General features: G+C 39.7%; 1 protein-coding gene across 4 annotated transcripts in view; it reads right to left on the bottom strand.

Moving 5' to 3' along the window:
- Nucleotides 1–2,541: 2,541 nt before the first annotated feature.
- Nucleotides 2,542–27,003, bottom strand: part of macf1a (microtubule actin crosslinking factor 1a) — a 564,022-nt gene continuing 539,560 nt past the window's right edge. For 3 of the 4 annotated variants that reach the window (XM_073034465.1, XM_073034464.1, XM_073034466.1), the window contains 4 exons: nucleotides 25,403–25,520; nucleotides 11,264–11,475; nucleotides 6,822–6,933; nucleotides 2,542–3,665 (listed from right to left, as the gene is read on the bottom strand). In XM_073034465.1, the coding sequence (XP_072890566.1) occupies nucleotides 3,415–3,665; nucleotides 6,822–6,933; nucleotides 11,264–11,475; nucleotides 25,403–25,520 (693 nt within the window). In that variant the 3' untranslated portion in view covers nucleotides 2,542–3,414. Of the gene's footprint in view, nucleotides 3,666–6,821; nucleotides 6,934–9,288; nucleotides 9,400–11,263; nucleotides 11,476–21,210; nucleotides 21,280–25,402; nucleotides 25,521–27,003 lie in introns of all 4 variants that reach the window. The other variant, XM_073034463.1, reaches the window with a different exon arrangement.

Raw genomic sequence — 27,003 nt, forward strand, 5'->3', positions numbered from 1 at the left:
GAGGAAGCATTAAGAAGAAGGACGCCTCACGTCTTAATAAGCTGATAAGGAAGGCGGGCTCTGTCGTGGGCAAAGTACTGGAGAGTTTAACATCGGTAGCTGAGCGAAGGGCGCTGAGTAGGCTACGGTCAATTATGGAAAACCCTGAACATCCTCTACATAGCACCATCCAGAGACAGAGAAGCAGTTTCAGCGACAGGTTACTGTCGATGCAATGCTCCTCAGACAGGATGAAGAGGTCAATACTCCCCAATGCCATTAGGCTTTACAATTCAACTGCCAGGACTTAAGAACTTTTTAAAGCTATTATTAATGCTTTTTGAGCTAGTGATTTAGATGCATATCATATTATTACTGAGCTAAGTATTGTATTGTATGTAATGAGTTTTTGCTACAACAAGTGTATGGGACATTGGAAAAAATGCTGAATTTCCCCATGGGGATGAATAAAGTATCTATCTATCTATCTATCTATCTAGAACAGAGATGATGAGGAATTTTAGCCAGACAGTGGTGAATCTGTGGAATTCATTGTCACAGGCAGTTGTGGAGGTCAAGTTATTTGGTATATTTAAGGCAGAGTTTGATAGGTTCTTGATTAGTCGGGGAACAAAGAGCAGGGGACTGCGGCTGCGAGGAAAAATGGATCAAGCACAGTAGACCCAATGGACCAAATGACCTAATACTACTCCTGTATCTTATGGACTAAAAATTTCCATTATCCCCCTTGTCTCTACAGAAACTTGCCTGACACAATGAGTCCCTCACAAGGGTTCCCTACTTGGAGCTTTACCATTAACGTTGGGGTCCGTGGACTCCAGGTTGGAAACCACTGCGAGTCCAGCACTTTCTTTTTAATGATACCAATGACAGTATTTTTTTCCTACTATTAGATTCCTGTAGATGGCATTTTATATACCAACTGCTATAGAATCCTGTTAAACACATGAGCAATCCAAATCAGATTTTCTATATGGACATCAACATGAGGGATGTAGGCACACTTACATCCAAGAGTAGTATGTGGGATCAGATAGTTCACTCTTGCAGAAATCCCACAATTCTAATCCTCCTACACTATTAATTGTAACGTATGCACCAATCTAAACAGAAACCATGTTTGCAGGACAGGGAGAATCTTCAATCTCTTGAATAGAGTCAGTCATAGAAAAGTACAGCACACACAGACCCTTCCGTCCATCTAGTCCATGCTGAATCATGTAAATTGCCTACTATCATCGACCTGCATGGGGACCATCATCCTCCATACCCCTACCATTCATGTACCTATCCAAGCTTCTCTTAACTGTTGAAATTATCCCAGCATTCACCACTTGTGCTGGCAGCTCATCCCACACTCTCATCACAGTCCAACTGAATAAATAAGTTACATAGAAAACCTACAGCGCAATACAGGCCCTTCGGCCCACAAAGCTGTGCTGAGCATGTCCTTACCTTAGAAATTACCTAGGGTTACCCATAGCTCTCTATTTTTCTAAACCTATCCAGGAGTCTCTTAAAAGACCCTATCGTATCCGCCTCCACCACTATCATCAGCAGCCCATTCCACGCACTCACCACTCTCTGTGTAAAAAACTTACCCCTGACATCCCCTCTGTACCTATTTCAAAGGACCTTAAAACGGTACCCTCTCATGTTAGCTATTTCAGCCCCGGAAAAAGCCTCAGACGATCCACACGATCAATGCCTCTCATCATCTTAAACACCTCTATCAGGTCACCTCTCATCCTCCGTCTCTCCAAGGAGAAAAGGCCAAGTTCACTCAACCTATTCTCATAAGGTATGCTCCCCAATCCAGGCAACAACCTCGTAAATCTCCTCTGCACTCCCTCAAGTTGTAGTTCCACCCAACTTCAATGGAAAAAGCCTGCTTCCACTTACCCCCCCTATAATTTTGTATAGTTAAAGTTAAAGTCTGTCCCAAGCCTTATAGGTATCAGGCCGGTGCTTATGCCAGTTTCTGTGGCGTGAAGCAACTGAGAGTACAAGACTCCCCCCGGATAGGACGCCAGTCTATCGCGAGGTTAACCCCCAGCATTTTGCCGGTACCCATTTTCAGCTGGGTGGACTGGAGCAATGTGTGGTTAAGTACCTTGCTCAAGGACACAACACGCTGCCTTGGCTGGGGCTTGAACTCACGACCTTCAGATCGCTAGTCCAACGCCTTCACCACGTGCCACACCACTTTGTATACTTCTATCAAATTTCCCCTCAACCTTCTACATTCCAAGGAATAAAGTTCTAACCCATTCAATCTTTCCTCCAGACCTGGAAACATCCTTGTAAATTTTCTCTGTACTCTTTCAACCTTGTTTACATCTTTCCTGTAGGTAGGTGACCAAATCTGCTCCAAATTAGGCCTCACCAATGTCTTATACGACTTCAACATAATGTCCTATCTCCCATACTCAATACTTTGATTTATGAAGGCCAATGTGCTGAAATTTTTCTTTACAGCTCTATCTACCTGTGACACCACCTTCAATGAATTATGAATAAAGACCAGCAAGACAAGTAAAGCAGTACTTAATCTTTTTTTTAAGTTACTGCAAGCACATTTGTTTTTGAATACAAAAAATGAACGTTTGACTCATTGGTACAATTTCAATTGTGGATTCACATAGCGACATGGTCAGACTAGATATCAATAGAATATAAATACTGCTGCTCATGTAGCCCCAGTGGTCAGTTCATATGAACAAAAAGCAGCATAAAAAAGTGAGAAGGGCCTTGCTAGCAATTGCTGGTGTGGCCCACAATGACCTTCAGCTGCTATTAAAGTGTCCTTTATACTGCTTACAAGATAGCAATAGTCTTTTACAACTTGCATGTGCACTTGTTGTCATAATTATTATTTGTGTAACTTTCAGCAGGCAAAAAATGAACAATCTTAAAAATAAGTAAAACTGTACATCGCTCCATTTTTTTTCCCACTTAAATACTCCGTGAGGTATCCGTGATTCTTAACAAACACTGCAGCATTTGTCTCGCCTTTACAGCAAGTCAACTTCTCATTAAAGGGTCATTTCCTAAATGCAAGTTTTTTTTAAAAAGCAGTAGTTCAAATCTTTAATAGAACACGAACACATTTAAATTTCCTTTTTCTTTAAAAGCATTCTCACTTCCCTCTGACACAGAGGCCATGGGAACAAAACATGGATGTTTTATCTACATAAATATTCACATGAAAAAACTTTTAACTTACAAAAACAAAAAAAACCAGAGAAAGTACAATGATAAGGCAGTATTAGACGACAATTAATCTTTTACAATGCTTAACAACAGTACTTTTTGTAGAATATTATACATCTGGTTGCACGCGCGTGTGTTTTGTGTGTATGTGTGTGTGTTTGTGTGTTGGTTTGTGTGGACTATTCCACAGCTTCACTTGTATTATCTTCTGGTGCTTGTGGTTTTTGGGGTCGTGGTTTTCTTTGAGGGTGTTGGGATCTTTGAAGGTTTAGTGGAACCCCTTCGTGAACTTGCTTGGGATCCTCCTGTGCTGGATTCAGAAATATCTGAACACATTGATTGCGTCTCCAGGACATCAAAATCAGAAGCATCGCTGCCTCGCCGACTGTTTGCTCTGCTACCGGCACGACTTCCTGCCCGACTCGTCGGCCTGCTTGGTGTCCTTTTGGAATCTACAGGGACGTTTTAAAAAAAATGTTATTCTGGGGAACACACAAGATGCCACTAAGTCAAGTCAAGTTGATTTCATTTAACAATAGACATGTACACCAACAAATGAGACGATTCTCCAGTGCAGGGTGTAAAGCACAGTAGTATACATAACACACAATAACTTAAGAAAGTAAGGACAAAACCTATAGATAAATTATGCATAAATAAACAAATTAAAGTGCATAAATTAAATATTGTGAGGTACAGTACAGAACAAATTAACCAGTGACTTTGAACATGATGAGGGAAGGAACCGTTTCCTATCCTGGCCATTAATGCATCAGAGTCTCCTGCCTGATGATAGAAAGTCAAAGAGGATGCTGGATAAATAGGCGGGATTCTTGATAATACTAAGGGCCCTGCGTATGGAATGCTCGAGATAAATGTCCTCGATGGATGGAAGGGAGACCCCTATGATCCTCTCAGCTGCTCTCACAGTCTTTTGTAGGGTCTTCTGGTCTGTGTTCAGCTGCTCCCACACCAGACCGAGATGTAACTTGTCAGGACGCTCTGAATGGTGCTCTTGTAAAATTCAGTTAAGATTGGGAGAGGGTGTGGAGGGAGCCTTGCTTACCTCAATCTCCTTAAAAGTGATCTTCATTGTGGGATTTTATTTTGATCCAGAAATTGTGGAGACAATACAAATCCTTTTGTGTGCCACTTTCCGAAACTTTACCAACCATTTGTAAAAGGTGAGCTTGCGACTTTGGAGTTGGGTTATGAACTGCGACTGCCCTTACTAGACTCACAAATAAACAACCACATTTCCTGTAGGAAAAATCTAGCTTGCGATTGGGGACCAAGCCTGCTAATTTACTTTCTATTCAATTCAAAGATGTAAATGTCAAATTAGTTATGTGCATAATTAAAAGATAGAAACCATTTGGGTTTGTAGCATCTGCTTTAACTTGTTCCATGAATTTGAGTTGTCATCTGTTTCGTATTCATGGCTCAGATGTAACAGAATTCAAAGTAAATTTATTATCAAAGTACGTACAGTATATGTCACCATAAAGTTCATTTCCTTGCAGGCATTCACAGTGGAACAGAGAAATACTATAGAATCAGTGAAAAATTACACACAAAGACTGAAAGACAACCAATGTGAAAGGAAGTTGGACTGCGCAAACAATAAATAAATACATAATTTTGAGAGCATGAGTTGTAGAGTCCATGACAGTGACTTTGCAGGTTGTGGAATGAGTTCAGAGTCGAGCATGAGTGAAGTTATCCATGCCAGTTCAGGACCCTGATGGTTGAAAGGCAATAACTGGTTCTGAATGTTGTGGTGTGGGACCCAAGACTCCTGTGCCTCCTTCCCAGCGGCAGCAGCGAGAGGAGAGCACGTCCTGGAGACTATGGTGGAGGTGTCTGGTGACAGATGCTGCTTTCTAGCGGCAGCCCTCCTTGTAGATATGCTTAGTGGCGGGGAGCACTGGATCCACAAGTGCACTGTGTTTGATCTCGATCCTCTTCACATCATCACACACCCCAGAAGAGTTGTCAAAAAGAACAATTATGTTGAATCATCTTGTAATGGCTTTTAAATTACCAAGGGGGACCGCAGCCGGTTAAATCAGAGTAACCAATGAAGGATCATTGACCTGAAACTTTAGCTTCTGACTCTCTCCACAGAAGCTGTCTGTTTGGCTGAATATTTATAGCATTTGGAGTTACAATATGCATGAATAATGATTATTCTCAACATGAAAACTTATGGCTTTGCAGGATAAAAGTTGTGGAATGAAAAAGGAAATTATAAATTAAGGGTTGGTTATGCTTTCAATGTTAAAGATTAAAAGAAATAAAAACTGCAAATAACAGTGACATGTTATTATTTGTCAGAGGTGCCATTTATATTTCTGACAACTTCTATGTTTGAAAATTATATTTAATTAAAAGAAAAAAACCCAATGATATATTTGTGTGGGATATGAGCATGCATTTCCATTTTATTTTGAAAGTGTGCGATTATCAGAAATTTAAAGAAAATCTTTTAAAAATGCAGTAAATTGAAAATTCTAGTTTTCTGGTCGTTCCTTTTTTAATGTAGTTTGGGCAATTTTGAATTGGGGTGGTTGCAGATAACGAACACTGAGCTGAACTGAAATATGCCTTTTAATTATGTGTTTCATATCCTGAGTTTCTGCTCGTTTGCTTCTTTGTGTTGCCATTTGCGTGAATTGTTTTTTTTGTGCGTGAGGTGGGGGGGGGGGGATTTTGTGTCTTTTTTTCTTTGAATGGATCCCATGGTTCTTCCTTGTTTGTGGCCGTCCGTGGAGACGAATCCACGGTTGTACACTGCATACATACTTTGATAATAAATGTACTTTGAATCTTTGAAATAAATTCAGAAACAGTAAATTAACAACACTTAAATCATTGAGAAACATTGAATGAAACATAGTAATACATAGGCTTAAAATTCACAGTGAAAGTAAGGGGATCTCAAATCTTCCACCAGGTTTGACCGACACAGAATCTAAATGATGAGTCCTGTCTCCGGAAACCACAAGTGGAACAGAGAGGCACATTTGTCCCTTTCTCAATCCAGGACTTGGGAACACTGGTTCCCAATGACCTCACTTTAAGGACTCTTTATCTTGTTATTTCATGCTCGTCACTTATTGCTATTTATTCCTATTTGCATTTGCACTGTCTGTTGTCTTCTGTGTTCTTGCTCTTTCACTGATCCCGTTTACAGTTACTACTCTATAGATTTGCTGAGTTTGCCTGCGGGAATAAGAAGCTCAGGGTTGTACGAGGTGACATGTATGTACTCTGATAATAAAATTTACTTTGAACTTTACATCACCTTAAATGCCTTTGGATTTTATAAAATCACAACTATAAGTACCATTAAATTCATAGCAAATCACCAAAATTCATAGCACATTACACTCAAGATTATGAAACTAATGGCTCAAAGATGAAGATTCCACCTCTCTGCCATCTTAACTGTAACCAACCCTATTGATTTTCTCTTTTTTACCATGACTTATATATTTATTTCTTTTTGTAATTTATGGCATATTTTATGTACTGCACCAACACATGTCGGTGATAATGAGCCTGTTTCTGATGACATCCATGTCTTGATCATCTTCAGAACTCACCAGTTTTGCTGGACTTGGCGGCTGTAGGCACATTTCCATTGTCTCCACTGAGTGAGACCTTACTGGAGTGGTAGCTGGGTCGTCTGAGTTTACTTGCTTGCACGGGAGTCACCTAGTTTGAAGTACAGATGTTTTAAAATGCCAATTGAAAGACCAATGAAGGACAATAAATGCAATGTCAACAGGTTACCACACCGTTCACAATCGATTATCATAACTTTCCAGTCAGTTACAAATGTCTTCTTCTCAATCATAACAGGATAGCTGGAGGGGACGTAGAAAATTCTGGTACTGAGGATCTTATCTTTTCGCTATTTAGGGCTCCATGCATGATTAACTTTCACTTCTTTACAAATCTGCTCTCGAGGCTGAATCTTACTGTCTGGATTACATGACATGAGTTTATTGTTATCTTGACTAGGATTTTGTTGATTTATCTAGCCAAGCATATGTAATAAACCCTGAGCTATTGGAGCTTCATCTCGATGTTTATATGCCAAATAACATTAATATAAAGAACCTAAGATCTAGCCCATATACCAAATGAGAAATAAATTCAATCATACAGAATATAAACACTCATTAACATTTTCAGAAGCTAACATAAATTTCATTCTCTTCATTGGTGCCAATATTTAATGCTAATTGTCCTATCATATTAGTCAGGGAACTGAGGATTCACTTAACACTAAATCAATTCAAGTGTCAGCTTGGCATTTAAGATACAAGATTATAGCCTGTAATTAAAAATGACACTTGTGCGGTACAGAGGAAAAAATGATTAAAAGCGGTGCCTTTTTGGATTAGTTATTAATCTGAGGCTCCATCTCCTCAAATGTGTTATGGGACCATCAAAAGAGGAGCCAAGAGTTTTCTGGTCTCCTTCCAACTACTTTTACCAAACCAGATTACTCTCTAATTACCTATCATGGGATCATGTTTTATAAATTACAGCAAAATCCTCGTTTCAAAATGATTTACTAGCTTTGGAATGCCCTGAGCATATGATAAAGCTGCTGCACGAATCTAGAAATACAGAAATCCTGGTAATATGAGAGAAAGCATTTTATTTGGTATGTGAAACATTCAGATGATGGATATCAGGCACAAGATCTGGAATATGACAAACAAGCAAGCTGAAAGCAAATTCTATGACAGAGCACTGGCATATGGTAACATGAGTGCACCTGCTCCCTATTAAAAATTGTTCATAGTTTAAAAAATAATCCAATTTCATGACACTAACACTTAAGTTCCAGTAACTCCACCAGGACAGGCAGTCACCTCCAACTCTGCTCTTTCCAGTTTTTCCCCCCTTAATGAGCTTTCTCTCATCTGTGATTCCAATCGCCTCCCAAGCAAATCTCTTTTGGTATGGAACAGTTTAGACAAGGAATGCTATGAGAAAGCCTTTCTTTTTTCCAGCATTGTGGTCAAAAACAGACTGAAACCCATTCTCAAAGGAACCTAACCTGGGATTGATGGGCTCTCTGCGTAATGGTATTGGCCCATGGCATAAAAAAGGTTGGGAACTCTTGCAACAGAAGGATTAATTTAAAGACTTTAACTTATTTAGTTATAGAGCACTACAGCACATAAACAGGGTTTTTGGCCCACGCAGTCTGTGCCAGCTTGGTCTTCTACTGAATCCATCTACTTGTACCCGACCATGGTCCTCACAATTGCCCAGGAAGCCAACTATGCAAATATTAGGAACCTGCAGCTTCTTTATTACCAAAATTGTGACGTCAATTCTCCACTCTAATTATAACTAATGACTCACAATGTAAAAGTACTATGGATGGAGAATGTCCAAAGCAAGTTGACTTGGACACTTAGGAATAACGAAGGCCCCATAAGAGCTGCAAGTTGATTAAGAATGCACAGATTTGAGTTAACTGATTATTTAAATTAACCAACCCAAAGCAGAAGCAAGAAGAGGAGGGAGTGCCAGTTTTGGAGGGAGTATGGAGCATATTATTTTTTGGTTTATTTGGAACCAAGTTTCTGGACTAATAATGCCGATTTAAAAATGAGATACACAACAAACAAAAGCTATGTTATCTACTTGTAATTTCTTTTTCAAGTAAATTGAGGTTTTAGTTTCAGAATAAAATCTCTATTTGAAAGTATACTTTTTTCTACCAAAGCTTAAGCTTAAAATATAGTTGGTGCACACATTTCTGTAATTCTTGGTGCTGTGAATTAAAATCATTAATGTAATTCCAAGTTACAACATGTCTTTGTAGATTTTCATTTATTACACATTTTGACACAATTGCTAAATATTTTTCAATAATTTCCAAACAGTGAATTTTAATTTAAACAAAGGTTAGCACACCCCTAGAGTAACCCTCCGTACAATTTTGTGGTGTATCTAGGCAGTAGATGCTACTCACTGTTGATTACCATTGCTCTGTTTATCTCATTGAGTCTTCTTACTACCTTAGTGTGCTTTATACTGTACCTCAATGCTGGGGATCTGGAACACATGTGAGTCTAGGCACTTAGAGGGAGTAGAAGCCTTACTGTTTGTCAACCAAGGTTTGTCATAACAACGTGTGAAGGTCTGGGGCGTCTGTGAGGTGGGAGAGGAAGGTAGGATGGAGTAGGAGAGGATTAGAAGCAAGATGGACATAAGATGGTAAAAGAAAAGGGGTTAAAAGGATGAGCAAATGTTAACATAAAATTAATGTTGATCAATGAAATGTTAAAAATCACCAAATAATAAACAAGTGCAAATCAAAATTAAACAACTGAAATATAAGAAACTTGTGTGAAAAAATTCACAAATTTCAAGAACTTTATAAAACATTGAACAAGAAACCAACTTTCTTTACAAATAAAGAGACCAGAATGTTCCTGTGTTTAAAAATATATTTACCAAAATACTGTAGCCTTTTGCCTTCCCTTTTAAATCCAAATTAAATCACACATGTGACTTTGTAAGAGTTTTTTTAAAACAAGTTCTAATTAGATGCACGTCTGATATATTAATTAATTAAGAAAGTCTGATCCTGATTAATGAATGCTCTGTGTTAAAAAAAAGACGACTTAAGTACAGAACGTGGATTCAGACATCTTTAATTTACTTTGGCTACATTAATCTCTGGACATTCCAAACACTCAATCTTGTTCAATGTAAGAGTCATATTACTGATTAAAATGAATGCAACAGAAAAAAAATGTCATGGAATTGAGTAATGATAAAGGAATATAACCTGTGCCCCTGTATAAAGATTATTAGTACACAACAACTTCACTTGTTTTGCAGAGAGTGAAAGCTCTTTTTTGTTGTTCCACCAAGTAATCTGTTAACTACAATATGGATAACTCTGATAGGACAGAATCATAAGCTGCTTTGAGGTACATTTCCTCTGATGAAAATTTGGACTAACGAGAAACACATCTTCAGCAAGTGCTTTTTTTTGAAAATCCCATGAACATCTGATTCTTCACACTTTAGAATGAAAATTACAGATCAATTTATTTTACATGAACATTGGATAAGTGAAGGAGAAAATATACCATACACATCAAGTGTGATATTCACGATTGGGAAACAGTTTTCTGTACTTATTCCTTGTTGATGTTTTTCAAAAACTTAAAAGGCAGGTAATAATCCTGAACCCCTATTATTTTTAATTCAGTTATTGAGGGTGACTATACGGCTGACAATAACATTAAACCAGCCCAAACTTAATACCTATAAGCAACACGCACAAAAAGCTGTAGGAACTCAGCAGGCCAGGCAGCATCTACGGAAAAAGAGTAACCAGTTGATGCTTTGAGCCGAGACTCTTCATTAGGACTGGAAAAGAAAGGGCGAAAGGAAGGGGACGTCCTTTCCTATCAGATTTCCCCACTCCCCAGCCCTTTATCTTCTTCACCAATCAGCTACCCAGCTCTTTACTTCACTCCCTCCTCCTTTCGTGGTTTCACCTATCACCTGCCACCTTGTACTTCTTCCTCCCTCCCCTCCCCATACTGACTTCTCCCCTTTCTTTCCAGTCCCGATGAAGGGTCTCAGCCCAAAACGTTGATGGTTAACTCTCTTTCATCAACGCTGCCTGGACTGCCGAGTTCCTCCAGCATTTTGTGCTTGTTGCTTTGGATTTCCAGCATCTGCAGATTTCCTCGTGTTTGTTAGTATCAATAAGTTTACCATTACACCTTAAAAGGAGTTTTCATTTTAATATTTCTTGTATGTACTGTTTTACTGTGTGCATTTAATAGATATTATACTATTAAATCCCAGAGGACACAATTTTTGTTAATATTGATTTCATGGCATTGTATCTGTAATGAAGGGTTACAAAAATAGTACAATGTTGGTCTATTTTATTTGGAAATATAGATAATTGATTCAAGTCATAAATTTTCATTCGGTGTAGGACTACAATGGAAAGAGTTTATTTTAACACTACAGAAAAAATGCTTACCTTATTTCCGCTGGCTGGAGTGGCGGGTGACGAAGGCACGGATGTGCAACTGTGGTTACTATGGCTGGCACTGGAGCTCGATCGGGTCGGAGATGCAGCCCTGGACGAAGGCTTGGATTTGCGACCTCTAATTCTGAAAGGTGCCATACCCTGCGATGCTCCCTCTGGTAATATAAATTTCTCTCGCAGTTCTAAATTGGTTCGTCCTCTTGCTGAAGGAAAATTAAAACATAAAAGTGTTAAAATAATGAAGCCAAAGTCTATACAGCTATTGCAGGAAAGCAGACAAATCTCAATTCAAACCAACTACCAATGATATCAGTACAATTAAACCAAAAAATTGCAAAATTGTAGTTCACATCAGCAACTGAATTGAAACTGCTGAACATGCAGCATGGTAAAGCTTGTTTTACAATACGATGAAGTTCAGCAACATAGCATTATGAATTTAAATGATATAGATTACATTCTTGCTCAAATGCAGTTGCTGTAACGCTGATGGTTCCCTGTACGGATAATCACCAGCTCAAAGATTCAAGTTCATTTGCGAGAGGCAAAACAGTTTATTCAGTCATGAGACGAGATTATGGGGCGGATTTGCTTCAGTCTGCAAACAGTTTGTGAGAAAAATGGAAGAAGTGAACACCAGGCCAAAGTTGCCATTTTTTGCCATGCTGCATGCACATCTCTGATCCGACGACAAGGCAACACAATGGGAATTCCGCACTGTTCACAGCCGACACTAAAACAGCTCCCTAGCTGCAGCAAGATATGCATGACAGGGGTGGATGACTTTCTGAAAAAGGCTTTCTCAACAGGTACAAGCTGGGCATTTGATTATTATCATTTTATTTATTAGTGTCAAGGAAAATTGGCCTGCCTCCAAATTTATCCTCACAGTTCATTTTCAAGTGGATTGATAGACCAATTTTCTGCTAATTACTCACTGTAAGAGAGACTGAATAGGAATATTCTAAAATAAGATTTCAAAAGTTATAAGGAAGATACTTTTGAGTCTGTCTATCCTCTTGTGTATTTAATATTTCAATAATATTTGAGTAACCTGGTAAATATGTTGTTGATTAAGCATTCTCGTTCATCTAAATAATTATGGCTTATATGTAAATAAGCTAATTGCATATGTCATCACACCTGATACGTGCGTACCTCGTATTTTCAGACTCCGTATTTTCCCTTGAATTAGTTTAATGTTTTGAAGTTACTAAACATTACAGTACCCATCTGGCTTTTTAGCTGTTTATTCAAATGGCCAAGTAAAACTGGTTACACCAATACCACTTAAACAATAAGACAAATGTGTGTTTCACTGTGAAACGGACCTTAAAAATTAACAGTAATTGGGAAGAGATGAAAACTGTGGGCTTTGCCACTTTCAAGAGTTGGGTCTACAAAGAAACTAATGAGATTTTTTGGGAATTTGTTATAGGAGGACTTTACAAATTTTACTCTTATTCACAATAAAAAAGCGTGGTTGACTATGTTCGATGTTAATGTATATGTTACTAGGATCTCAGTTGAAATGCAAGATCCACTACTTTTCATTGCATTCCCACAAGAAAATAAATCTCAGTGTTGTTTATGGCTGCATATTTACTTACTTATTGAGATACAGTGTGAAAAAGACCCTTCCGCCTCTTCTAGCCACGCTAGAGGAAATCTGCGTGATCATGAGGAGAATGTACTGACTCCTTACAGGCAGCGTCGGGAATTGAACCTGGGTCGCCTGCACTGTGAAGCGTTGTGATAACCGCTGTGCTGCCCCGTACGTATCTCGATAATAAATTAGCTTTTGGACTTTTTGTTGAAATGCAGACTTTGTCATGGGTGATACTGACACAACTCTACTTGAGGCTGACACCACCAATAGTCAAAGAATAGACAAAGTTGTTAACAAAAACTGAAGTTTGAGAGCTATGAATAATGACGTGAGGAAATTCAGAATGATGTGATAACAAAGAAATAACAAAACAAAGTAGATAAAGCAGGGTGGCACAGTAGTGTAGTGGTTAGCACAATGCTTTACAGTGTAGGTGACCCGGGTTCAATTCCTATCACTGCCTGTAAGGAGTTTGTACGTTCTGCCCGTGACCATGTGGGTTTCCTCCAGGTGCTCCAGTTTCCAAAGGCACACTGGTTGTTAGGTTAATAGGTCACTGTAAATTGTCCTGCGATTAGGCTAGCAGTGCATCTCGAAGGGTCAGAGGGGGTTATTCTGTGCTGTATCTCAATGTTTAAAAAATAGATGGCAACAAATTGATGCAAATTGGCTGACTGGTTGTTGAGTCTAAACATACTTAGATGCAAATGATAAAGACTTTTACTAATAAAGTATTAAAGTGAAATCACAATAAATAAAGTACAAAGAATAACAAAACTTCAAAAAACTTTTGTTATTTGATAGACAAGGATGAACTTGGTAAAGAAGGAGGTGGCTTCAATGTAACAGGCGAGGCTTTGTGTTGTGTAGATTGCAATGTCACAATGAATTCAAACTGGAAGACTGAAATAGTGCATACATGTACTATTCGAGGGACAGAGTTGAAATTCATCTGAATGGGAGGAGTGGGGAGTGACAGGCCTCAATGCTTCTTGAACACAATCTGCTCTTTAACAAGAGTTTAGCTGACCACATGCCTTGTTTCTCCATTCATTTTCTTGCCTGATTTGCATAGCGCCAAATTCCAAAAGTCCAAAGCTCCATTTATCTCATTCTGGAACATACATAATGACTTGCTATCCATACATCTCCAGGGTATGGAATTTCAAACACTCACAGATTCTCCAAGAAATTCCATCAGGACAACATCCTTACCCACACCTTTACCCTGAGACTACACCTCACACTCAACTACAACATCAGTAAAGTTTCAGAATCTTTATCGGCCTAATACCTAGAGTACTTTCTTAGAAGACCACCTTCTTTATCAGAGGAACCATAGGAACTTCCTCTGAACACAAAGTACACCGCAAATGTAGGGGTCAAAGCAACACGTACAACAAAGCTGGAGGAACTTTCTCTGCACTGCCACCAAGTATATTCCTCCTTAAATAACGAGATCAAAATTGCATACATGCAGGCAAGATTTATTAAACTCTTTGCAACTGTGGAGGATCTTTATTACATCATACTCCACCTGTTTTTTTTTAGTCCATTTACCTAGCCAGACTGCAGTTTTTTTTTGGCTTTCCTGGCACCTATCCTTGAACTTGGACACAATATACTCAGAGCCTTTCTCCAAGTCATTTATATAAATTCTCATTAACTGACTCAGCACTGATCCATTTGGAACCCCACTAGTTACAGGTTGCCAACTTGAAACAGAACCACTTATCCACAAATATCATGTTTATTTTCATTTAATCTTTCTTTTAGTATTGGCACAGATAAGAGCCTTAAACTTATGGAAGACCGATGCACTACATCCACTGATTTTTCTCCAGTTACTTATGCTAACTGTGAATAACATTAGAGTAGGTGCGTCATGTTCTACTTGTGAAGTTTGGCCCCATTAATTTCTGTGGAACTGAATTCAGGAGACTAACGATGTGCATAGTATAATCAGAGATGAATTTCTATCCAAAAGTAAATCTGCAACATGACACAAATTTTAAAATATCCTTAAATCAGGGGTGTCAAACTCATTTTAGGTCACGGGCCGGATTGAGCAAAATGCAGCTTCATGCGGGCCGGATCAGTCGGACGCGTGCGAACGCAGCTTTCATTGCCTCCATTTTTTCAGCCTGCTCTCATGTGTCTCAGTCTCTGCTATAACTACAAAGTGTTTCACTTTACAAATTCCGTTTCTTATGAAGAAGACTGCCGAGCAAGACTGCCGAATAAACACTAAAAACCCTGAAAACCTGGTACCTGAATAAACTCAGCATTAGCCATATCATACGCCATAGGCGCTTCGATTACTGGGGCCAGCTTTAATAGTAATTAGATATTATCTCGCGGGCCAAAGATAATTCCACCGCGGGCCGGATTTGGCCCGCGGGCCTTGAGTTTGACATATATGCCTTAAATAAAGGATCACTTAATAATTTAAAAATAATTTTGAAGTATGCAGAGATGAATTTATCTACTCAAGCAGTGGCCTGCAGATAAATGTAGAAACTATAGGCAGACTTTAATTATCTCAATGTAAACAGAAAGTGAAGAGTTTCTAAAGTGTGAATAATTTTTAGAGAATGGCTGAATCAGATTTGGGGGATTGAAGCGGGTCAAATGTATTATGCTTCAGCAGGGTAATATTTAGGAGAAGGTGATTCTAACATTAAAATTAGGCCAGCTGTAGTGAAGGAGAAAGGCAGAGGAAAATAATTAATTGGACTGTTGTGATATAAAGCATTACTTACACTTGCAATAAGAGAATGGCCTGTCCACCCTAATAGGCACAGACCACACACTTACAGTCCTAGTTACTCACTGTTAGGGGATAATTTTAATCATTTCTTTTTAAAATTTCATTCTAGCTGAAACCTGGCTGTCTGTGGATCTATCCCACTCAAGGTTAGCAGGAGATTTTCTTGTCCTCCCTTTCATGCGGTTTGTTTTTTCTCTGAAGAATGCCAGGGCTAAATGCTAAGTCCTGGGTGGCGGCATGTGTGCACCTTGGCTGAATGACAGAACAAGTAAAGGAACACCACAAGAAACTGTCGAAGCCAACTCTAAATGCTGGAGGCGCTCAGCCGGTCAGGCGGCATCCATGGAGGGGATAAAGAGGCAATGTTTCAGGCCTAGATCCTTGATCGAGACTGGAGAGGAAGTGGGGTGGGTGGAGAAGTCAGAATACGATGGCGGGGTGGGGGGGGGGGGGGAAGGAGCACCAGCTGGAAGGTGATGGTGGACGGTAGGTGGGTGGCAGAGAGGGGCGATGAAGTGAGAAGCTGGAAGGTGATGGTGAAGGTAGGTGAGGTGGAAGGTAGGTGGGTGGGGTAGGGGAGGGGGGTGATGAAGTGAGAAGCTGGAAGGTGATGGTGAAGGTAGGTGAGGTGGAAGGTAGGTGGGTGGGGTAGGGGAGGGGGGTGATGAAGTGAGAAGCTGGAAGGTGATGGTGAAGGTAGGTGAGGTGGAAGGTAGGTGGGTGGGGTAGGGGAGGGGGGTGATGAAGTGAGAAGCTGGAAGGTGATGGTGAAAGTAGGTGGGTGGGGTAGGGGGGGGTGATGAAGTGAGAAGCTGGAAGGTGATGGTGAAGGTAGGTGAGGTGGAAGGTAGGTGGGTGGGGTAGGGGAGGGGGTGATGAAGTGAGAAGCTGGAAGGTGATGGTGAAGGTAGGTGAGGTGGAAGGTAGGTGGGTGGGGTAGGGGAGGGGGTGATGAAGTGAGAAGCTAGGAGGCAATAGGTGGAAAAGGCAAAGGAGGAATCTGATAGGAGAGGAGAGTGGACAATGGGAGAAAGGGAAGGAGGGCATTGGCGGGAGCTGATAGGCAGGTGAGGAGACGAGGGGTAAGAGGGGAGCTAGAATGGGGAATGCAAAAATGGGGTGGGGGGTAGTAATTACAGTAAGTTAAGAGTAATTGGTGTTCATGCTGTCAGGTTTGAGGCTACCCAGATGGAATACTAGGCATTGCTCCTCCAACCTGAGAGTGGCCTCATCGCGGCAGCAGGGGAGTCTATGGACCGACATATTGCGATGGGAATGGAGATTGGAATTGAAATGGTTAGCCGCCAGACCTGCTGCAGATGAAGCGACGGTGTGATTAAAGACTGTGGGTGACAAGTGTCACTTTGTAAATACCAGCAAGTACTAGACTGATTATGAAAGAATGGAGAGGAAGTGAAAAGTAAGAGAGGCAAAGAGAGCCTAGGAGAAAAGGCTAGGAATTACTGCCAACATATATGGGAATTCAAGCATGTTCTACACATGCATACTAAAGGATTAGTACATGGAGCAGCTTAAGGGCATACATGCTAATTTGTAATTGAATGCTGAAGGCACTCTTAAGGTACAAGATGAGTCATTTGGGCACATCTTCACCAGGGGAAGAGGCGCTTCCAAATTAGAAGTAAAACAGACTGTTGAGACACTAATTATGTTTAAGTCTGATTGCTCTAAGGTGTTAGAAAGGTTGTCTGAACTTCAAGATGATATAGTAATCTCCAGAGCTCTTTGGTATGGGGATGGTGCCAGCGGACTGAAGAGTGGCAAATGTTACAACGCACATTTAAAAACTCAGGTTCTCAGAATTATATTTATTTGCAGTTTTCCTCTTTTACACATTAAAGTTTGTCAGTCTTTATGCATTTTTACTAGAATTCTATTTTATTTCTTTATTCTCTCTAAATGCCTGCAAGACAATTAATCTCAAGGTAGCTTATGGAAAACATGTATGCACTTTGATAATAAATTTACTCCGAACTTTGCATGCTAAGATAAGCTCAGTAACTACAGGTCGATTAGTTTAGCCTTGTGGTGGGAACATTTTAAAAAACATTAATTTGGGAAGGGATTAAGAGCTACTTTGATGAAAAATAGAGATGATTTCATTCAAGACAGCATGGATTTGCTGAGAGCAAATTATGTTTAATCAATTTGATGGATTTTTTTTGATGAGGTAATGGATAGAGTTGATGAGGGTATTGCAGTTGTTGTGATATACACTGACTTTGAATGCAGGCTTATCAGCAAAGTTGAAGACTATGCATTAAAATAAATTAAACATATAATATGATTTAGACTAAATAACAGACAACACAGCATCATGGTAAACACTTTTTTGGGTTGAAGCTAGTCAAATAGTGGTGTTTCTCTAGGGATTGATCATATTTATTGTGATACAGTGCAGAATAGGCCCTTCCAGCTCTTCGAGCTGTGCTGCAGCAAACCCCGATTTAACCCTAGCCTAATTTACAATTTACCTCCAAACTGGTACGTCTTTGGACTGCGGGAGGAAACGAGAGCACCCAGAGAACATACAAACTCCTTCCAGGCAGCGGTGGGAATTGAACCCGGATTACTGGTACTGTAAAGTGTTCTGCTAGCCACTACGCTACCATAGACATTGAATTCTTTTTAGCTATATCAGAAATCTCGATTTGGAAGTGAAGTCAAAGCGACTAAGATTGTAGACAACGCAAAACCTGGCAGCAGTGTGAGCTATGAAGAGGACATTGATAGACTGCAGTTCGATATAAACAAGCTGTTAAGAGTGGACAGATGCCAAAATGCAGAAACTCCAATTTCTTCACTTGAAGAAGTCCATTCTAAAGAGGAGTGTAGAAACAGATGACCCCTTGGATAAATGTACACAAATGGCAGGGTAGGTGGAAAAGTAGTTAAATGGGGCATGCACAATTCTAGGCTTTATCAGATGGCATAGAGTATAAAAGCAGGAAAGTTATTCTGAATCTTTATAAAACATTAAAGGAAAGTTGCGAGGGTGTAAGAAATAGTCAAGGAGATTACAGGGTGGGATTGCAGTATTTCTGCATGCCTTCTCTATAGAGCATTCAACTCTCCCCTCCCATCCTTGTCCCCACCGCTACAACCCCTGACATAATCAGGGTGATCAATATACTGTTTCAATCATGGAGAGCGTAGTTATTAGATTATTTGATTTAGTATATTTAATTTCACTAATCCTCTGTACATTGTACCTTCTATTTTTTCTTTTAAATCTAAACTTCTGGAAAATATTTTGTTTTGCACCAATTTTAAAAGATCCATTTCCCCGATGTTTAAAAAGAAATTACACCAGTGAAACAAATTAGACTGAGCATTAAAAATTATGAAAGGAAAATAACTTAACCAGATGTGTTGAAGAAATGCATCTTCAGACCAACCCTTGTGGTAAGATTTGCAAAATAACACAGCTATAATGAAATAAAATCTAATAGTCACACTCAACTCAAGTGTAGAATTGCATGATAAAAGTTAGGATTACTTTTGTGAAGGAGAATCTAAATAGTGAAAGTGGTGAACAGTTTACATGCAAGTTAGAAATCGGTGCAATCGCCTCAGCACACAGTACAGCCTGGCTTTTCAAAACTAACTTGTGTTGTTCAAAGATACTCCATTTTTTTAATACTTGAGTGTTGCAACAAATAGCATGTTCATGGTTATTAATTGTTTTTTTAAATTTTGCAGCTTTATTCCTTGAAATAGAAAAGACAGAAGTATTGAAGTAACACGAATATTTTGATATTTAATTGGGATTTCCATTTTAAAGGAGAAAGGGAAACTATCAGATCATATTAAATGCCAATAATCTAAACAGTCTTTGTTTTATTAGCTTTGACCTTGTTTTGATAGTTTTGACCGTGCTTTAGTAGTTAAAATATCTGAGGATACTATTCTAACCACAGAACATGGAACAGTAGAGCACTTTACAAGCTCTTCAGCCCACGATGTTGTGTTAATCTTTTAACCTACTCTAGATCATTCTAATTCTTCCCTCCCACATAGCCCATTTTTCTTTCATCCATGTGCCTATCTAAGTGTCTCTTAACTGTCCTAAATTAATCTGCCCTCTATCACCACTCCTGGCAGTCTGTTCCAACCACTAACCATTCTCTGCGTAAAAAACTTAACTATGACACCCAGCCCCATAGTTTCTTCCAATCTTGTTAAAGCTATGCTTCATATTAACCCCTGCCGCCCTGGGAAAAAGGTGCCGGCAGTCCACTCTAATTATGCTTCTTGTCACCTTATATACCTCTATTAGTCTACCTCTAATCCTCCTTTGCTCCAAAGTCAAAGTCCTAGCTCGCTCAGCCTTTCCATATCAGGCATAATCTCTAATCTAGGCAGTATCCTGGTAGATCTCCTCTGCACTCTCTGTAAAGCAGGGGTTCCCAACCTGGAGTCCACAGACACCTCAGTTAATGGTAGGGATCCAAGATTCCTTAAGGTTGTTGTAGCCAGGGGTGGTAATGGGAACAAGCTCCCACTATCTATCAAACGCTCCCAATGGTGTTCGCCTGAAATAGCCTCTGACAACCAAGTCCAGCTCCTGGCCTTCACGTGTGGCTTAGCTACTAAGCCCGGAAGAACTTGCTATGTAGGCAACAGCTTGCTCTCCATATCGTACTGCCCAGGCTTGCCTATCTAGCTAGGATGCAAAATCCACGAGTCAACTCTGACTGACGGAGGCCTCAGCCTTGGCATAAAAAAGGCTGGGAACCTCTGCTCTAAAGCTTCTACACCATTCCTATAACAAGGCAGCTAGAACTGAACACAATATTCGAGTGTGATCTAACCAGTTTCACAGAGCTGCAACATGGCCTTGCAGCTTTTGAGCTCCATCTCAGACTACTGAAGACCAAAGGTACACTGGGAATGGAGGGAACATACAAGTCGATGGAACATACCAGCCAATGAAATACAAAATCACATTCCATTCTAGAAATGAGAATGGAAAATGAACCACTTGAGGACAAGAATGCCAGGGTAATACTGGTCTTCCAGTAATGTTATACATTGGTCAAATGCTGCATAGTCTGAATATCCTGATAGATCAACTTTCTCATTTGAACACTCAACCTTTGCTGGAACTTTTATAATGATCGATTAAACGTATGGTGTTCCTAGGAACTTGTTGCATATTCTTGGCCCAAAATATTGCTAATACCTTCTTTCAAGTTATGTCACTTACAATTTGAAACATGAATCACTTACAATTTGAAACATGAATTATAATGTAGATTCTAATTGGATCAGTTTTGTTTTTTTCTGTCTGTTCTAAAACAAAACCTGAATTAAAAAATAGAGAATTACTTCCTAATTATCAGATTGAAACTTTGGAAAATTGACTAAGGAGTCAAAGGATGAAAATAAAGGATTGTATTCCAATAGCCTGGCTGTAATACTGTGTGCAGAGAATAGCCTGCCAACCTCGCTAATGGAGCAAGGTCAAATCATTCATTGCGAGGAGCAGGATTGAGGAAAAAAAAAGAAAGATCTGGACAGAGAAGAATTGCCAACCTATCGGAGAATGACTGGAAATTGAAGAATTTGATTCCGATCGTAACAGTTTATTCCCCTGATGATGAACTAGAAAAAAAATTACACAAAATCTGAAACTCAACAAGACAGACTGGAAAAGAACAACAGAGTTGTTTACTTAGTGGGCACGCACTTGACAATACTTTGACCATTTTCCTTCAACGCATGCCCCTGTTGTCCAACGCTAAAGTAAATCAGAACCTGAGAAAAATTACCTAACAATGTTATATTCAGCCATGGATCAGAAGGATATGGTCTCAAACTTCAGCTCACATTTGAAACCTTGATCTCTATCATTCTACTATTGAGAAACATAATCCAAGACTTGATGACCCTGAAGAATTTCATATTGTTGGTTATACAGCAACGCTTGTGGAAACTTAGAAACAACTCCCAGTCATTTGATAATCAAACTGTTGATTAACGTGTAACTATCTGAATTTAATTTTTTTGTTTTGTGTATCAATTCTTTCAAGTACTCATATAATTGAAGTTTCACTTCTCCGTTTAGTTTAACAATGTCATTCAATTCACGATCCAGGTGTCACATTTCAAATTCAAGGTTAATTTAAACTCAACTCCAACAAGTTCATCAATGTGGGCAGGCCTGTGCCTTTTTTTTTAGTGTTTTTTCCCCCATGATAACTATGATATTGGAGGAGTCAATTTTGCTTCACCAATGGGAACCTTGAAGTTTATTCAATCATCAGGTTACAAACAATGTTAGACTTGATTGTTCAACTATTATTCAAATGTTAAACACAAGAGTTTCCGCAGATGCTGGAAATCCAGAGCAACAAGCAACACGCAACACACACACACACAAAAATAAATACTGGAGGAACTTAGCAGGTTAGGCAGCATCTATGGAGAGTTATAAACAGTCGACATTTCTGGCTGATCAAACTTTAATCAAATTTAGACCCTGAAAATATTTTTAAAGATGAATTTGCTCACCTCCAGAATTATTATTATCATCATTGAGATCAGTGCAGAATAGGTCCTTCCAGCCCATCGAGCTGTGCCACTCAGCAATCCCCCAATTTAATCCTAGCCAAATCACAGGACAATTTACAATGACCAATTACCCTACAGCGGGTTCTTTGGACTGTGGAAGAAAACTCATGCAGTTACAGGGAGAACTTATAGGCAGCGGCGGGAATTGAACCTGGGTCGCCTGCTATGTAAAGCATCGTGCCAACCACTTCACTACCACGATGCCCATTTTGTTTTACAGTTAATTAGGCTTGATAAAACTGTTTTGTGACCATTTCAAATTCTTTATCAGTAAGAGGTAGAAACATCTATAATTGCCTGTCCTAATTTCTCAATTAAAGAGGGCAGATTACAGCAATTTAGTCAAATAGGATTACAAAGATTGTTTCTTTAATATAAAAAATGTCTGCTAATTAATAGTGAGTATGATAGACACCAAAGGTCAATTTTGCGACTGATTTCCTGATTAAAAGTTTACAAAGAAGATCTCTGAAAGGTTTCTTTTAATTAAGGCTGGACATCTAATGACCTTTACCATACCTTTAATTCAGTGGTTCCCAACCTTTTCTATGCCATGGATCCTTACCATTAACCAAGGGGTGTGTGGATCCCAGGTTTGGAACCCCTGATTTAGTGTCTTGTAACCATGCGCTGAATATGTGCAAGAGCATCAAGTAGAGAATTATCTTCAGTCAGAGAAATAAACAGTTAAGAGCCTTAGCAAAGCAACTAAAAGGAGTTTAAACACTGTTAGAGAGTTAGAAAGCAGAAGCTTAGCGTTGATAGTTCGGTAGTTATGAACCATTTCATCTCTCATTTCAAAGTGAAGGAACTGATTTTATTCTTTTGATACCCTGGCTTATACTTGAACACATGCGACAGTGGCCACACCCCAGCGCACCGCTTCAACAGGCAGACTAAACCAGGTGAGGGTAGCCAGTGGCCTCATCCTCCTGTGCGTTAGGGATATGCCTGTCCGGAGTCAGTCCGCCGGAGTGAGATCCAACAGCCAGGAAGGTTGTACTACAACACTCCGTGGAGAGCAAATGACAAGGCACAGAACATGTCACAGTCACTCACTGCAACCAAGGGAGACCAAGTTTGTGTGAGACTTGTTCGTACCACTGGACCTGGAATTCTGAGGTCGAGAGAGTGGAACTGCCCCAGTGCAATCAATGGCTTTTCCACTTTAAAAACTCTCCTGCACGGGTTCTATCATTGTCAGACACAATGGACAGCCACCACCACAGCACACTGGCTGTTCATGCCCACTTCGCAGTGCAATGCAAACAAACCCTTATGTCTTGCTCCCCACCTACCCTTCACGCAACTATTTTCTCCCAGTTTCTTCTTAATCCACTTCTTTTAGGAAAAAACTTTCTCTGTTTCAATACTTAGCCAGCTACAACTCATGATATAAAGTGCTATCCCAAACTTTTTCCTCACTCTTTTGTGACAACCGGTTTCCAAAACAGAAAACAACCCTCCTCTATCACTGTATTTGAAAACTTCATATATTTAAAACCTCCAACACATTTCTTTCCAGTTATAGTGAATTATTGAGTTATCTTGTTTCCAATGCTCCCTCTATGGTCTGCATGCGCACACACCTTTTGCTACGAGCACACAAAGGAATTTAAACTGCGCACAGAAGGTTGCTACCCTCTACCTCGTGGGCATGTTAAGTATTTTTAAATATACTTTAATAACATGTGAAAAGATGGATATTATTACATGCTGCTGCATAATACTTGAGAAATAAGACTCATTGATGTGGATTATCTTATTTCTTTTAAACAGTGAGCAACAAACTGGACTTGGTAGTTTATTATCCTTAGATTAGCTTCAGGTTTCCTTCCATTTAAAAATTCAGTGAGTACATATTGTTGTCGTCACTGGGCAAAAAATTGCACAGCACAAGATTTTTGCGGACACTGGTCATTACAAATTAGAAGGGACGTTGCTTGTTTCTCTCCCAGATGCTGGAAGTTTTGAGCTACATCCACAAAATGCTGGAGGAACTCAGCAGTTCAGGCAGCATCCACGGAGGGAGATGAACAGCTGCCGTTTCAGCTGAGACCCTTCATCGGCACTGGTAAGGAAGGCGGCAGAAACCAGAATAAAAAGGGAGGGGAAGGGGAGCCGCACAAGCTGGCAGGAAATAGATGAGTCCAGGTGAAGGGAAAGGTAGGTGGGAGGGGGAGGGGAGATGAGAGGGAATGATATAGGAAGCTCGTGGTGATAGGTGGAAGAGGTAAAGGGCCGAAGAAGTAATCTGATAGGAGAGGCCAGCAGATCACCAAATAAAGGGAGGGAGGTGGGAATGTTGTGAAGATGTGGGAAGAAAAGAGACGGGGTGAGAGGGCCACCAGAATTAGGGAAAACAAAGGCGGGGATACAAGGAAAATGGAAGGGAGAGGTTACCAAAAGTTAGAGTCAGGTTGGAGACCAGCAATACTCCCAGTGTGACCTCCTCTATATCGGTGAGATCTGACACAGATTGAGGTCCAATACGAGGGCATCAACGTCAATTTCTAAAACCTCTGGTGAGGCATTCCCCACTGTTTACCCCCTCCACCCCACAACTTTTTCCCCTCTTTCTGATGGCTCTCTTAGCTCTTTTCTTCCCTTACCCTGCTCTCACAAGCGGCTCATCACCTCCTTCCCTTCATTCCATGGTCTATCCTCTCCTATCAAGTTCTTCCTTCTTCAGCCCTCTACCTCTTTCACCTACTACCTCCTAGCGTCTCACATCACTCAGTTTCATCCCCCTCACCTTGACTCATCTTTCCTGTCAGCTTGTGCTCCTCCCATACAATAAATGTCAATATTGCATAGTTTCCAAGTTAACTTGTACACAATTACAAGAAAGTTCTTAAGTCAGTACTAATACATTTCTTGAAGCTTTTATTACATCCTGCTCTAAAAGAAAGAGAATTTGGGTGAAATCCTCAAGATAATTCTCATGACAACGTGGTAGACTCTAGCAACAGGAATCAAATTGTAAATTTTCACAAATTGTAGGTCACAAGAATGCAAGGATTAACAAATAATTTAGTATTGTTCCCTTTGCCTTAGAAGTATCAACACCACCGAATAAACTTAAAATAGTTCAAATAATTCCTCATGGTAGGGTGGGAAAAGATTAGGGGCCTCTGCTGCCTTTCAGCCTTACCTCTGCAGGGGTCGTTTTTCACTAAGAATTCGTCCAATGCCATCCAACCTCCTCCAACACGGACCATTACAGTGCTTCGCAGAATACGCACAAGGCGCAACTGCTGGGAATCCCCAAACTGTGGGAACCAAAAACATGAAGTTTAATTCCGAAGATCAGCAATTGCCACTTCCCAGTTTTCCACGGGCCAAGTGCAGCAAATTCAACATGCTTTTTCTTAAAAAGGTAAGTGGGTCGACTACTGCCAAGGTTTTGCCAATGCCATTCAAATTAGCAATTTGATGGGTTTATAGTAACCAGAGGCAACCTCTGATTTCCATTCAATTAATGTGCTCTTGTCAGAGCTAAATTTAGAAAGCCACTGTGGTCTTACAACAAGATGACCACTGGAGCTTCAAAATACAAGTAGGGCGTGGGAATTCTTTTTTTATAATGCGCTAATTTCTTCACGTCAGCAATGTAGACCCAATACTTGAAAAGATCTGAGCCCTTTCCAGTGACATTGCAAATGAAGAGGACAAATAACTTGTTTAGATAAAAAAAATCACGATCATTAACATGACCAGTCAAAGCATCAGAAAAATAAGTCTAGAAGCCCCTGATGGGTTGTTGCCCTCTGTGTTTCAGCCAAAAAAGGGAGAAATTCTTCCAATTTGAAAATTGCTTTATTGGCCAGTGGAAAACTACTGCCTTGGGTGATTTTTTTTAAACCAGAATTGAATTAGAAAGTCCATTACACCACATCTAAGGTTAATCCAGGTGAGTAGTAATGATTTAAACCAGCAATGGCTGCCATATTGAAAGCTGTTTTGTTTCTTTGTTATGCTTCATAACATTTAATATATGAAAAAACATACATAATTCACATGCCTAGATTCAGAATCATTAAGTTTGAAGAAGCTTCACTTTACAGTGATCTTTGAATTGAAATTTTCTCCATTCAATTCACAAAGATGGCACTTCTATGCCGTGTAATTACACAATGCTGGTTTAACTCATTTATCAGCATTTCACTTCATGCAAGAGGTCGTGTGGTAGATTTTACACGTTGTCACCAGATGTGTCATGCATATTTATCACTCTAAAGACGAAATTTTTTTTTCCCAAAATGTGATTTTTACTAACTGCAGCTTAAAATTAAATTTAAATCACAATGAATATTTGTACATTCGTGGTTGTGGAAAAGATCAACTAACAAATTTTATTACATGGGCACAAATGGCACCTGCATTGCCTATGTGACTGTTTCTGAGCTACCAAAGAAAATTATTTCACATACTGTATGCAACAAAGGGAGTGGGTAATGGTGAACATTGCCACATGAACCTTTCAGTGGCAAGTTTACCCCATGCATTGCAGTAACTTATTTACAAATACTGTTGTGTTTGTTGAACATGCTGAATCGTGTGTCATTTTGATTTGCAAGTTTGTATTAGTACCACTGGTGATGATACTAGTTTTCCTTCACGCATCAAAGGATCTTGTCCGTGGCGTTCCTTGGACGCACAATCTCAATATTTTAGGATCCTAGCTGCCCAGGACATTGTTGTATGAAGGAGGGTCATTAACAAATTAAAAAAATAAGTATTTTGGTCAAGCAT

The sequence above is a fragment of the Hemitrygon akajei genome, chromosome 32 (assembly GCF_048418815.1).
Source record: "Hemitrygon akajei chromosome 32, sHemAka1.3, whole genome shotgun sequence".
In the NCBI taxonomy this organism is placed as follows: Eukaryota; Metazoa; Chordata; class Chondrichthyes; order Myliobatiformes; family Dasyatidae; genus Hemitrygon; species Hemitrygon akajei.